Here is a 13,071-nt window from a genome sequence, read left to right as displayed (position 1 = left end):
TTCTAAAGAGTTTATTTTTAGATTTAAATAAAGAGGAAATACTTACTCCAGATTTTACTCAGAGTCTCAGAGGGCTTGATAAACTGAATAATATTACATCCCTTGATGAGTTTACTTATCAGTGTAAGAAAACTAAACAGAAGGCGATCTGCAGCTTTTTCTTCAGTCTCTTCCATGATCTAAAATTAGGAGGGATGTTAAATCAATTAAGACAATAATTTCAAAGTATTTGATGGACATTTTTACTCCAGGATGTACATCTACACCAGGGTTTCTCAACCTAAACACTGCTGACATTTTGGGTCAAATAATTCTTTGCTTTGGCAGGCTACCCTGTGCACTGGAGGATGTTAGCAACACTCCTGGCCTCTACCCACTGGATGACAGTAGCATCCCTCTACCCTCCAGTGGTGACAACCAAAAATGTCTCCAGACATTGCTGTCTCCTGGGGGGCTTAAGAAACCTTGATCGTCATATACTATGGAAGATAACTTACTTTAATCTTCACTTTAAAAAGAAGATAGAACTACACTGAGTTCTTGCTTTCATTAATAAAAAAATTTTTGAACACAAATAATATTTAATCTATTAGCTATACCACCTCAAGTAAAACTATTAAAATAAGCAAGAGTTTTACTCCCTAGCAAATAACTTACATTTGTAAAGTTTTCAGGATCAATTTCCTTTTCAATCACACAGAGAACAGTTCCAAGTCTTCTCTCAAAAGCGACTCCTTCACTTTCCACAAACAAGCCACAGATCAGGGCAGCTAGCTGTCTATTTAAGCTCTACCGAAAATAAAACCATCACAAGACAATATCAGCACAACTTGGGAAGCTGTTTCCAAAATTGTAAAATGAAGGTGGGCGTGACTCTGCCCTCAGTAGTTCTTTATGATACCAGAAATCAATAGAATGTGGATTTTTGGTGGCTAACGTGAAAAATATAGAGAAATCTTCACCACCCAGAACAACATTAAAAAAGGTGGTATCCACTGAATAATACATTTTTTCTCATTTTTAAATTAAAAAAAAAAAAAGGAAGAAGTTTCAGCCCCCCGACCCCATTCTGATTTTAATAGTTAAAGCCAATATTAAGTTATGACATGTGTTGTTTATATTCCACAAAGATGGGCCAGTGATGATGAGGGTAGAGTCAGCAAGTGGTTATAATTATTGGCAAAAGTTACATCCTATAAATTGTATAAGCAAAATTGGAAACAAAGATATTCATCAATGGGGATTGGTTAAGTAAATTATAATACATTCATGTAGAGTAACTGGGTGACATCGACCTTGCAGTGGGAATACAGGTGATATTTCTCTCTGTAACTTCTTATATTTTCTGAAATTTTACTGTAAGAATATATTATTACCATAATCAAGTAAAAACAATAAAGCTATTTGGGAAAAATTAATTCAACAATGTATAATATGTATTCCTATTTAAAGTATGAACACCAAAAGCTCAGACTTTTCTTTGCAATATGACTAAAAGCAACCCTAACCTTCTTTGCCCCAAACCAGGTGGTAACCATATCGAAGAGCCAATCTTTTTTCTCAAGGCTGATTTTACTGAGTAAGGATTTGATTGCCATGGATGCCATCTTTTTACACATGGCAGAGTCATCGTTCACCATCATTAGACAAAGAGGAATAAAGAACATTCCACAGTTCTCGTGGAGCAGTCCCTGAAAGAAAACAGACACTTATGAGCACACTCAGACTGGAATTCTCACAGATGTCCTACAAACAGAGGACCCTGGGCTCCCGGGAGCCACAGCTTGTTAACAAACACAGAGTTTGTCTTTGTGGTTCACGGTACCTGAGGGAATGTGTCAAAGAGATAAGCGATCATTTCCAAGGCGGACTCTCTCCCGGTCTCATGTTCATAACTAGGGTAAGAACATTAGAAGGACTTGTTAGTAACTTTAAAATTTACCAATAATTATTTTTAAGAATTTAAAATGTTGTCTCAAGGTGCCAGTCTATTTCTTAAAATGTGGAAAAAAACTCCATTTTCCCAATTTTAATACATGTACTTACCATGCTACTATGCAGTTGTAAATGTAATTTTTTTAGATTTTTACTGTTCTCCTAAGTGGACTCTAATGGCAATCGATGGTCAGAGTGAACTGAAAAGCAGCTTGCAGAACTGCTCGATGAAGCCATGCCCAACGCTTGATACTCAAGTCAGTGATTCACAGGATAGCATCCTCAAAGAATGTGCCATTACATTTCGGCTTTGTTCTTTGCAAGACAGTCCACACATTAAAAGGAGAGAAGAACCTACCCCACTGCCTTGTGTAGTTTATGGCTTCAACTTACTTCAGTTGAGCGAGCATGAATTCCAAGTTTGGTCGCAATTTGTCACCCAGGGGATAGTCAAGAATGTATTTCAGAAAAACCTAGGAACAGAAGTCGCACAAGAGATTATTTGGATCCTGTCCCTCCAGGATTCCTCTTTCCTAAGCTGCTTTCTGGGACACACTGGTAGGCTACAAAGACCTTTCAGAAGGGTGATCAGTTAGGTGAAGTCCACCTCTTGAGTCAATAACTGTGCCCCTCCTCTCTCCTCCCACTGCACTTCCTCAGGTCTTGCCTGATCAAGCGTCAGGTCCCGGCCCACCATTAGCATGGTTGTTAAGGGCTCCAAATCTCAGCTCACACACTGGCAGCACATCGCTGCGATAGGAGGCTGTGCTGAACTGAGTATGGACTGTGGTTCAACCCTGTATTTCCCCTGAAATAAGAATAACAATAATAGTGATAATACTACTAACTTTTGCATTTACTAAATAACTTCTTTGTGTTAAGCACTGGGTTAAGTGTTTCTTGGTTGGTTTTCATTACTTCCTTAGGAAGCAGGTAATATGATCCCATTTTACAGATGAAGAGAATGGAGTTGGCACAGAAGGTAAGCAACTTGCTCAGGTGACACTGCCAGAATCCCATGCCTAGCCTATCTGCATCCAAAGGCTCTGCTTGCAAACTACTGTATTATTCAGCTTCCTTTGTTAATAAACTGTGAGAACTAAGCACATCATTTAACTTACCAAGGCCTGTTTTTCCCCCAACCATAACACGGTGGTACTGTTTCTTTTGAAGGATAGTTACAAATAGAAGTCACGTATGTAAAATGCTAGGCATGCAGCTAGTGCTTAATAAACAGCAGCTGACCCTCCTTCTTCCTAAATGAGTTAACTTTTTCTAAAGATGGCCTCCGCAGCCCAAGCCCTCCTTTAACTCCGAGTTCATATTTCCAATTCAGACCCTTCCATTTCCCGGGTTGATATGCACTCATAAGATCAGGACAAATTTACGAACACAAATCTGCTAGTGTCACTCCTCTGTCTACTGATTTCGCTGGCTCTTTGTTATTCTTAGAACAAAGCCCTAAATCTTTAATAAGACCACAAGGTCTTGCCTGATCTGGCCCCCTGCCCTGTCATTCACCTTCAACAAGCTAAGCTCTTACCCACTTCAAGGCTTATCTTCCTTAGCCTGCAAGGTTCAGCCTTATTCTTCCTCCAGACTTTGCTTATATGCCAATCCTCAGGAAAGCTTTCCCCCACTATCACACTAGGGTGGTCCTCCACCATGTCATATGCTCTTATCATATGCTCTTCCATACTTTGTCAATTTTAAGAAGCACAGTTTTCCACATTTTAACATATCTGAAATTGGGATGTCTTACAATTGATGCCATCTTACCACTGTCATAGTTTTTTTTCCTTCCTTTGAGGTATGTAAGTAATGGTGTGTCTTGTAAGTGATGAAATACGACAGTACTTTCTTCCTCCTGGCACTTAGGATGTCTGTAATTAAATAACTGCTTGTGGGATTTCTGCTTTGCGCATGTCTGCTATAGGATAGACAGGGACTATACAAATTTTGTTAACCATTCTTCCAGCAATACCAGGTACACAGTGATACACATTAAGTGGTCAGTGTCTGGACCACTGGATGGAAATCTTTGCTGCAGGTTATCATGCTGCAGAAGGAAAATGTATTTCTTCATCCATCTGAAACATGCCACATATGGGCTATATTCAAAATGCTCTTTATACTGAAAAATGGCCTTACACTTGGTATGTGAATGGGCTCCTGAGTCTTAGAATAAAGCAACAACAGTATGACACAAAGTCTTCAGAATTCAGTGTTGACATCTCTCCACCCAAAAACCAAACAGAGAAGGCAGGGCCCAACCCTTGCCATGGGAATAAGCTCTCTCTACAAACCTGTCTGCACTGGACTCTGACAGGTTCGTTTTGTGCAGAAATTGCCAGCTTGGACACTTTGCGCATGACATCATCGATTTCTGGAACCAACAACTTTCTTGATAAAATGGCCTAAAATACAAAAGGAAAAGACATACTTATTTCATGTTTTACTGCAGATGGCCTGTTGTTTACTAAGCTTGCCTGATGTTAAAAGCAGTCACAGGCAGTTTTCAAACATAATGAAAGTATCTCCACAAGAAAAAGAACATAAACTTAAAAAATGGTTAAAATGGTCAATTTTACGATACATACAAGCAGACTACATGCCTTTGTACAGAATTCCCTGGAAGTTTAATATAGAGCTCATGTTCAAACATTTTAATAAGCAGTTAGCTTATAATTAATCAACCAAATCATAATCATCTTTATAAATTAATTTCAGAACTATCTACAGCTAGTCAGAACGCTATGTTCCATGTTATTCTAAATATCTGACGTGAGGCTCATTCACTGCACAATCCAACATTCTGGGGACACCATACCTTCAGAAGACCAAATGCAGTGGCTTGTCTTGTAATATCATAAATGTCCTCCTCAGCATATGCTAGTAGAACTTGAAGCTGCTTCTCAGTTATCTGGTAAGACTTCACTTTCTTCACAAGTATGGTCACACACTGCAAGTTACAACAGCGAGGTTAACAGCCAGGACATCCCACAAATCAGCATACAGTGGAATGATAAGGACTAGATACAACAGCAATGCTTTTTCACACAGGACACCAACACTCTGGCCTTAGCAAATTAATCTGGAAGAAATTTGACCACGACCACAAAGGATGATGAGGAAAAGTAACTCTGATGTTAATCCCGGTCCTGGCTTTTTCTAAGTGCAAGTGAAAACACCTCACCTTGAAACAATTTACCACCAGGTGGAAATTCTGGCCCCTGGCAGCCCCGAGTTTTGCATAGTCCTTCAGCAGAAGGAAAAGGTGCTTCATTAGCTGTTCCGCTTTTGTTTCTGTGGAAGGCAGGGGGAACCTCAAGATCCAGATCAGGCATTGTAAAGCACCTGTAATCACCTGAAAAACAAAGACAGACAAAGCCAATCAACTGATGAAGTGACCGAACTCAACAATCCAGCACCTAAGGCTGTGTAGACTCTGAGCAACCGAGCTGAAGGAATGAAGCGCTCTGCCCATCCACTCAGGAAGAACTGTGCTCAAAGTGTAAGAAAATAGGGAAGCTTCCTCTTCCCTGTTGTAGAACTTACTGCTTCTCCATAGCAAGTGAAGGTATATCCCAAGCAAGTGAGAAAAGGTGCTGATATTCTTAACCTATTAAGGGTAAATAATTAGATGGGCTGGCTAATTTTAGCATTTTTTTTTTCTGAAAAACACATTATAAATGCCTTTCCAATTTTCTAGAATGGTACTTCAATTTAATCCATTCTTATTAAGTTTGTATTATGTACACAAGGCACTCTACAGAGTGTTAGAAATACGATGATAAAAAGGATGCCCTTCCGCATTTAAGGAGCAGATAGCTGAAATTAAGCACGGGAACTATGACCAATAATTTAATATAGTTAAGCGCAGTGCCAAAGGTATGAAAAAATGTGTTGGGACCAAGTGACTACAAAAGAATCCCTGAGCCTCCAGGCCAAACCTTCTAGATTACCTAGATCAGCTGGTTCACCTCTACCTAACAGACCCCTACACTGTGGTTGCTGGGATGGCCTTACTGGGCTGGATTAGATGACGATAAAGGAAAGAGCTCAGGTGTCAAAAAGACCAGGGCTTAAAACCCAGCTCTGCAGCTTATTACCTGTTTGACCACAGAGATGTTAAATATTTAACCTCTTGGCACCTTTGCTGTAAAATAGGCAATCTGAGAAAGTGGGAAAGGTGTGGGCTTCGGAGTCTGACAGACTGAGGCTTACATCCTAGATCTGTGATATGGGGCAAGTCACTGAGCCTAAGGTCTCGATTTCTCATCTGTGAAAGAGACACATTACTAATATATGCTTCATGGGTTGTTACGAGGATTCACAGCAGCGAGCAGTCGCAACAAGGATGATGGTGATGAGATGATGATTACTGCCATGGGGACAGCACCACTCACCCTCATGAAGTTGTGGTGAGGATCAAATGAAGGGCTTTTACAACTGTTAAGCGCTATCTATTATTATTAAATTGCTGTGAAGGGAGCAATTTAATGCAGAGAACAGAGGTGGTTCATGATGTTGTAAATCTCTTTAAAAACTCAATCATCTTGTGAAGCACGAGCCTAGAAACAAATTCTAGGTATACCGCACAACACAGCTCCCGTGAAGGAACAGATGCTCACCTTCACGTCCATGGAACCCAGGCAGTCTATGAGGAGAGGCATAAAAGGATCCAACATTTCCAGAACATGTTCACTTGAAGACTTGATCTTGGAAGTCTTCAGACTAAGATGCAACAGCTAGAAGATTTAAAAAGATACTTCACATCAGTTGCCCTAAGACCAAATGAGTGAGGTAAAGGTGAAATGATTTTAAGAGACCAATGTGAAATGTTAAGATGCTTCTATTTGAAATTATAAAAAGTGTGAAGAAAGGGGAGCCACCTGGGAGAGTCTCAGTAAGTGAAGAAGGTGGGAGCTCACTGTGCAGCTGAGATTCCAAGTTCATTTACCAAATGGTTATTACTCAGCATCTGCTTTGATTCCAGGTACTGGCTTGGCGTGAAGGACACGGCAGTAACCAAGATCAGCAGGGTCACCGCCCTCATGGATCTTAGCCAGGATGACAGACTCTAGGGAATAATTCACTATAAATGCAGGGTGCTTTGAGAGTTCTGTGGGGACCTGGGCAGAGGGAGGAGTAGATGGTGAGGTCCTGGGGTGGGAAAAGTGGGGTGACTTTAGAGAGCTGAAAGGAAGCCATGTGTACAGGATGAGGCTATGCCCTTGTGGCCCAAGTGAAGGACAGGGCTGTCTCCTGGGAAAAAAGGGAGCCAATGAAGGATTAAAAAAATATATACAATAAAACGATCAAATTTGTGTTTTCAAAAAATTTAGAGTAGTTCAGAGGTGCACACTCATGGGCAAAGCAACAGTGAAAGCACTGTGAATATTAGGTCAGAATCATTAATTCTGAGAATGCTATATCATCAAAGTAAGTACCAGCGTTTCCAGCGGAAATGAGCAGTACTGGAGATTCAGTAGAGGATTAAAAGGCACAGACTCACTGTGTGCAGCAAGTCTCACTTTAAGGTTAATTCTTACCCGAAGTCCAGACTCAATAAATATGTGCATGTTGGTTTTCTTGCTCACGACAGCTTTCTGCCCACCTCGAACTGGAGTTGGGGGGAGCAGAAGACAACTCTGGGGTGGTAGACGTGGATCTGGTGCAGGGGCTGCTGGATTTCTGTCAATCAAGTGGAATGAAAACTAGTAGAAAGCACACTATATGCTGCATCCCCGGAAGCTACTACGGCCCCTTCCGGTGCGGTGAGTCCAGTACCAAATAATGTGCTCTTTGCTGTGGGTTTTTTCCCCCCTTAACCTCAAGACACCGAAGAGATGATTAGGTTGTTGATCAAAGTTTCTAGAACCCCAAAAACAGAGGTCAGAGGTATGAACACGTTTAAATGAAGAGGAACAGCAAGGGGACACTCCCTTCCTTTGATTTCTGAAAACAAATGCCAAGGAGTCTCTTTCAGAATACAGAAGCAAAATTCAAAGGAAGTTAACAAATAAGGTATTTAAAATCTTTGGAGGTCTAAATCTCTGATCAGAACAAGAAGTATATATTTTAAGTCTATCCCAACTTTGATTCAATAAATATCTAAAACAAAAGTGGTATTAAGTAAATGTCAAAATAATTGGTTGCCTTCACAGCTACCGCATTCAGCAGAAACAATCTTGTGTTGACATGTATTACTTGGAAGGACCTCAGCCCAAACACCACAATGTAGTACCATCTTACAACTCAGATAAATATGCCTTTTTTTCCCTACTAAAGCAAATTATTAAATGAACCCACTTAAGAGTAATTGAGTACTGAATGGCTTATTAGAAGTATGAACCTAAAGGATAGTTGTTTTTTTTTTCAAACTTACTTTTCCTTCTCTGTTAACAGGGGTAGATTTTCGCTGACCAAACCGTAACTAAACAACAGAATGGATTCTGCCGTCATTTCCTGGTTTACAAGTAATCCTGCTATGATTCGACGTAAGGTTTCATGAACTTTCCGGGCCAGTTTTAAACTCGTGGTATTTTGCAGGATCTAAAGGCAGACATAAATGCATGCTGAGGTAACACAGAACTGCATTTTGATTTGTTATAATAGTAGTTCTCTTTTATATATTTACTTTTTAAAATATGCTTTTTGCTAATTAAAAAAGAAACACATTCTTAATAAAAGTTCAAACATAGATATAACATATAAAGTCAAATATACCCATGACCTCAGCCCCAGAGATAACCACTGCCAGCTGTGTATGCCGCTGGATTTCTTGTGCCTCCTTGGCACTCTCTTTGTTGATGAGGTCTGGGCACAGGGCTGGAGATAGGATGTGACACTTGGAAGATGTCAGCCTTCCAAGTGCATTAAATGGGGTGGTTTATAGGCAAGCACATACAAATAACACAACATCAACAAAATGCAGTCACTACTCGCAGGAAACCATGCTAAGGAAGTGGTGTGATGGCCAGGCCTCAGGGTTGGGTATTAGTTATTGGGCCAAATCAGAGGAACTTAATGGGACCCCAGCACCATCAACCCCAGTACAACCCTCAGCATGTCATAGCTATTCCCCTGCACAGGACATGGATTAGTAACTTTGATTACCTTGGAGGGACTTGATAATTTACATAGAAAATACATGTGCTTTGTCAACTCTTTTTCATCCTCAAAACATATCTAACATTCTTAGATCAGGCTCAGATAAGCTAACTGCATTCTAGGAACAATTAGGGAGTTAATCTAGCACCAAACATGTGGAATTAGCACAGAGAACACTATGAAGGTAGGTAAATGACAGTCCCTGCCCAATAGGAAAGGCAGAATGAAAATGGTGGAAAGAATGTGAGATTTGGATCAGAAAGATCTGGAATTAAATCCTGACTTTTCTCCTTAGCCATGTTCCTTTCTATCTTTCTAAACCTGAATTTTCTCATCTGTAAGACGGGATTACTGTCAATCTCAGGGGATGGTTGTGCAGATTAGAAGAGATAATGAAGCACAGTGCTAAGAACATGGGTATCTGTTCAATAAATGCCAGTTCTCTTCCTCCTGGCAATCTGGGAGCAGCAGTCTGACTCCAAAGGCTATGTTCTTAGCTGCTGACGGGACCCAGCTGTATAATTCACCTGTAGTTCAATTCTTGTTGCCTTTCCTTTTGCATTTCATGGTTTATATCAGGGACTCTGATTCTTGGATCAGAATCAGCGGAATCAGAATCCACTGAGCTGCCAGCCACGTGGTACTGGTGCCCTTAGCACGAAAGCAAATCATGATGCTCAAGGCTCTTTTCAAGAGCTCATGATACTGTAAGGTGGGGATCCCCTTTATTACATTCAAGTCCTTACCTCTTTTAGTGGAAGGATAAGTTTTGTAACCTGATCTTTTCCTACAAACTTGCCCAAGATTTCATAAGAATCGTAACTCTTGCTTCTTCGTGCCTCCATGACCTTGGAGAGGATCTGCTTTACTTCCTTCTCTTCAGCAATGGCACCAAACAACTCATGGTTAAAAATCTTTTAAAAGAAAAAAAGCCAAATGGCAATTATGTGCACTCAGCAACTTATGCCAACATAAGCAGTCTTTGAAAATGCGTGGTATGTCCAAGTCAAGGATTAAAATTAGACAATAGGAATTTCTATTAGATTTCACTTTTTTCAATGTAGTTTAGGGACCAATTACTAAAAAACAAATACAGAAACACTTCAAGGTTTACACCAATGGAAAACAAAAGAAAAATACCAGGTAGATTTACATATATAGTTGTATAATATATAAACAGGCACTTTGATATTATCAAAGAGTAGCTGAATTTCTCTTTAAGAAATTCTCATATTTGTAACTTAATTATCAAAATTAATGCATTTTTAATGAATAAACAAAAGATTGTGTGCCACATTTAGTGTCTTTCTAATCCTACCCCCCAAATTATCATATTATCTGATTTTAAATTGTTATTAATTTTTCACTATTCTAAATAAAGCTCTAATGAATATACTTTTGTACAAACCCCAGACCACACCTCTGATTATACCAACTCAAGACCTACTGGCAACAGCAGAGTACCCATCTCACATCACTTGAGTCTCAGCTTTTTAAACCTCTGCTAGACTAAGAGATGAGATAGTACATTATTTTCATATTTATAGGCTATTATTTCTTATTCTGTGAACTGATTTGTGTTCTTTGACCTCTTAAAAAAAAATTAGAATTCCTTTCTCTAAATCTTACCTCAATCATTATATCCAAACAAGAGTCCAAATTCCCAACTTGCAGCTTGTTAGTGAGGCCTTGCAGCAACATGTAAACAGTGAAAGTTAGCACATGGACCTAAAACGAAATGTATAATAAGAATATGGATGGCTAAGAACACCACAGTAGAAAAAACAAGATTTAGAAGTATGGCAGGGGCGCACTCAGATTATATATCTGTAATTATTGCAGGGAGAAGCTTTGACAAATGACACATACTTATATCACTGCCTAAAATCCTTTAACCAGATGGTCCCTTTGTAGAAAAGATGCTCAGAAACACATCACCATGCTTAGGTTCTATTATTGTGACTAAATCAGGCCAATGATTTATAAAGAAGAGCACAAGTCTTGAACTTTTAAAAACCAAGCTGTGAATTAAGGAGCCTGCCAACGTTGAATGCAGTCAAACCTGGTACAAAAAGTGTTATGAAGGAAACAAGTTTTTGCCCTTCACAGTGATCACAGCTAACATTCCTTAGAGCTTACTATGGGCTAGGCACTGTATTAATACCTCACATGTACTCAATCATTTAATCCTCACCCACTCTATCTATGGCGTAGGTGCTACATTATCAGCATTTTCAGATGAAAAAGCTGAGGCACAAAAAGGTCAATCAAACTTGCCCAAGGTTACATGAATAGGAAATGGTGGAGTCAGGATTTGAAACCAGATGATGCCAGAGTATACAGAGTACACAAAAGGGTATATTCTGTATACTGCTTCCGGTGCTGTTTATCAAGGTAAACATCAGATAATGATCATACACTAAGAAAATACACCTGGCTGTCAATATACAGATTGGATTTTAAAGGCGTAATTTCATATGTATCTACTTATGATCTTTAAATACTTTTACATATATAAAATATGTGCTGAGGACTTTATATAATTTTTAAAAATCCTTTTGGTGGGGTGAAGAATGAAACTTGAAGAGTACAGTTTTGATTCTGTCTACATGATTAATACTAATACCCAAACTGCTGTTCTCTCATCCTTATTTTACTTACTTTAACGAATAATGAGATAGACTGGAAGAACAGGTGGTTAAAGAAAAAAGGGCTACTTGTTTAAATACCTCAGGTGCTCAATTAAATGTGTGAATGAATCCTCAAAGACAGCTGTACTGTATTCATCCTGGTATGCTCAGTGCCCAAGAGCACCTCACACAAAGTAGCCATGAAATACAGGCTGGTTGAAAGAATAAACATGGACACTGACAGGGGCTCCGGTTCCAGGTAAGATGGAAGAAGCACACTCTATCCTGTCTCTCCCACTGAGTGCAGCTATAAGCCCCAGACAGGATGCACGGAGCTGCAACTGGGAAAGAACACCAGAGTGCAAGTACCACCAAGCTCCCGGTGCATTTACCCGTTTTCTATACAGTTATAGACGTGGGGACTGCAGCAGCCACAACTCTGCTGGGAGACCTTTCTTTCCCATTGGGACTGCAGTTCTGAGAGGATGGGCCAACTAGCTGCTTTTCTCCTCTGTCTTGCCACCACTTAGCCTCCGTGTGGGTACAGCTGTGGGAAGTGCATGGCAAAGTGGGAGAAATAAAGCCCCAGCTTTCCAGCTGGGGGTGTGAAATAAGTGGAAAAATAATGTGTTAGCAAAGAATCAGAAGATATAAGGGACTAAATGGAAACTTTACAACTGAAAAAAAACAACAGACCGATAATTGAAATAATAAAATTTACTAGATGGGTCCAATAGCAGGATGGAGATTAAAGAGGAAAGAGTCAGTGAACTTGAAGATGAATCAATAGAAATTATGCTACACAGAAAGGAAGGAGACTGAAAAAGAAAATAAAAATGGAGCCTCAGGGATGGATGGGACCCCCCAAAAAAGTCGAACAGGAGTCCCAGGAGAGGAGAAAGAGTGCAGTGCAGAAAAAGTATTTGAAGAAATAATGGCTGAAAACTCCCCAATGTGGTTGAGAAGCTCAACAAACCTCAAACAGGGTAAACCCAAAGAAATCCACCTTCATAATCTAACTGCTGAAAAATAAAGACAAAGTCTTTAAAGCTGCCAGAGAAAAATAATGCATTACTTAGAGGGGAAGAACAATTTAATTATTCATCAGAAAGGCCAGAGGAAGTCGCATGACAATTTTACAGTGCTGAAAGAAAAGAAATAACTGTCAATGCAAAAGTATATATCCAGTGACAACATCCTTCAGGAATGAAGGTGAAACAAAGACATTCACAGGGGAAGGAAAATGAAGAGCATCCGTTGCCACCACACTTGCTCTGTGAGCTTGCCTAGACCAAAGGGAAATGATACCAGGAAGAAATGTGGAAATTCAGAAGTGAAGGAAGAGCAGTAGAAGTGATAAATATCTGGGCATATTTGAGGATTAAAAGCA

The 13,071-nt window shown here is 39.7% G+C and overlaps 1 protein-coding gene across 2 annotated transcripts in view; it reads right to left on the bottom strand.

Annotated features, from left to right (window-relative positions):
* The window catches only part of UTP20 (UTP20 small subunit processome component), a 93,195-nt gene that overhangs the window by 6,963 nt on the left and 73,161 nt on the right, over positions 1 to 13,071 (bottom strand). For both annotated transcript variants that reach the window (XM_059936747.1, XM_059936748.1), the window contains exons 44-56: positions 10,681 to 10,779; positions 9,798 to 9,965; positions 8,327 to 8,493; positions 7,491 to 7,632; positions 6,570 to 6,686; positions 5,132 to 5,302; positions 4,766 to 4,897; positions 4,242 to 4,352; positions 2,329 to 2,408; positions 1,826 to 1,895; positions 1,509 to 1,691; positions 658 to 789; positions 47 to 179 (exon numbers count right to left, since the gene is read on the bottom strand). In XM_059936747.1, coding sequence (XP_059792730.1) covers positions 47 to 179; positions 658 to 789; positions 1,509 to 1,691; positions 1,826 to 1,895; positions 2,329 to 2,408; positions 4,242 to 4,352; positions 4,766 to 4,897; positions 5,132 to 5,302; positions 6,570 to 6,686; positions 7,491 to 7,632; positions 8,327 to 8,493; positions 9,798 to 9,965; positions 10,681 to 10,779 — 1,705 coding nt within the window. The remainder of the gene's footprint in view (positions 1 to 46; positions 180 to 657; positions 790 to 1,508; positions 1,692 to 1,825; positions 1,896 to 2,328; positions 2,409 to 4,241; positions 4,353 to 4,765; positions 4,898 to 5,131; positions 5,303 to 6,569; positions 6,687 to 7,490; positions 7,633 to 8,326; positions 8,494 to 9,797; positions 9,966 to 10,680; positions 10,780 to 13,071) is intronic.

This window comes from Balaenoptera ricei, chromosome 10, assembly GCF_028023285.1.
Source record: "Balaenoptera ricei isolate mBalRic1 chromosome 10, mBalRic1.hap2, whole genome shotgun sequence".
NCBI classification, from domain to species: domain Eukaryota; kingdom Metazoa; phylum Chordata; class Mammalia; order Artiodactyla; family Balaenopteridae; genus Balaenoptera; species Balaenoptera ricei.
The sequence above is the reverse complement of the archived record's forward strand: the minus strand, read 5'-3'. Positions and strand labels throughout refer to the sequence as shown.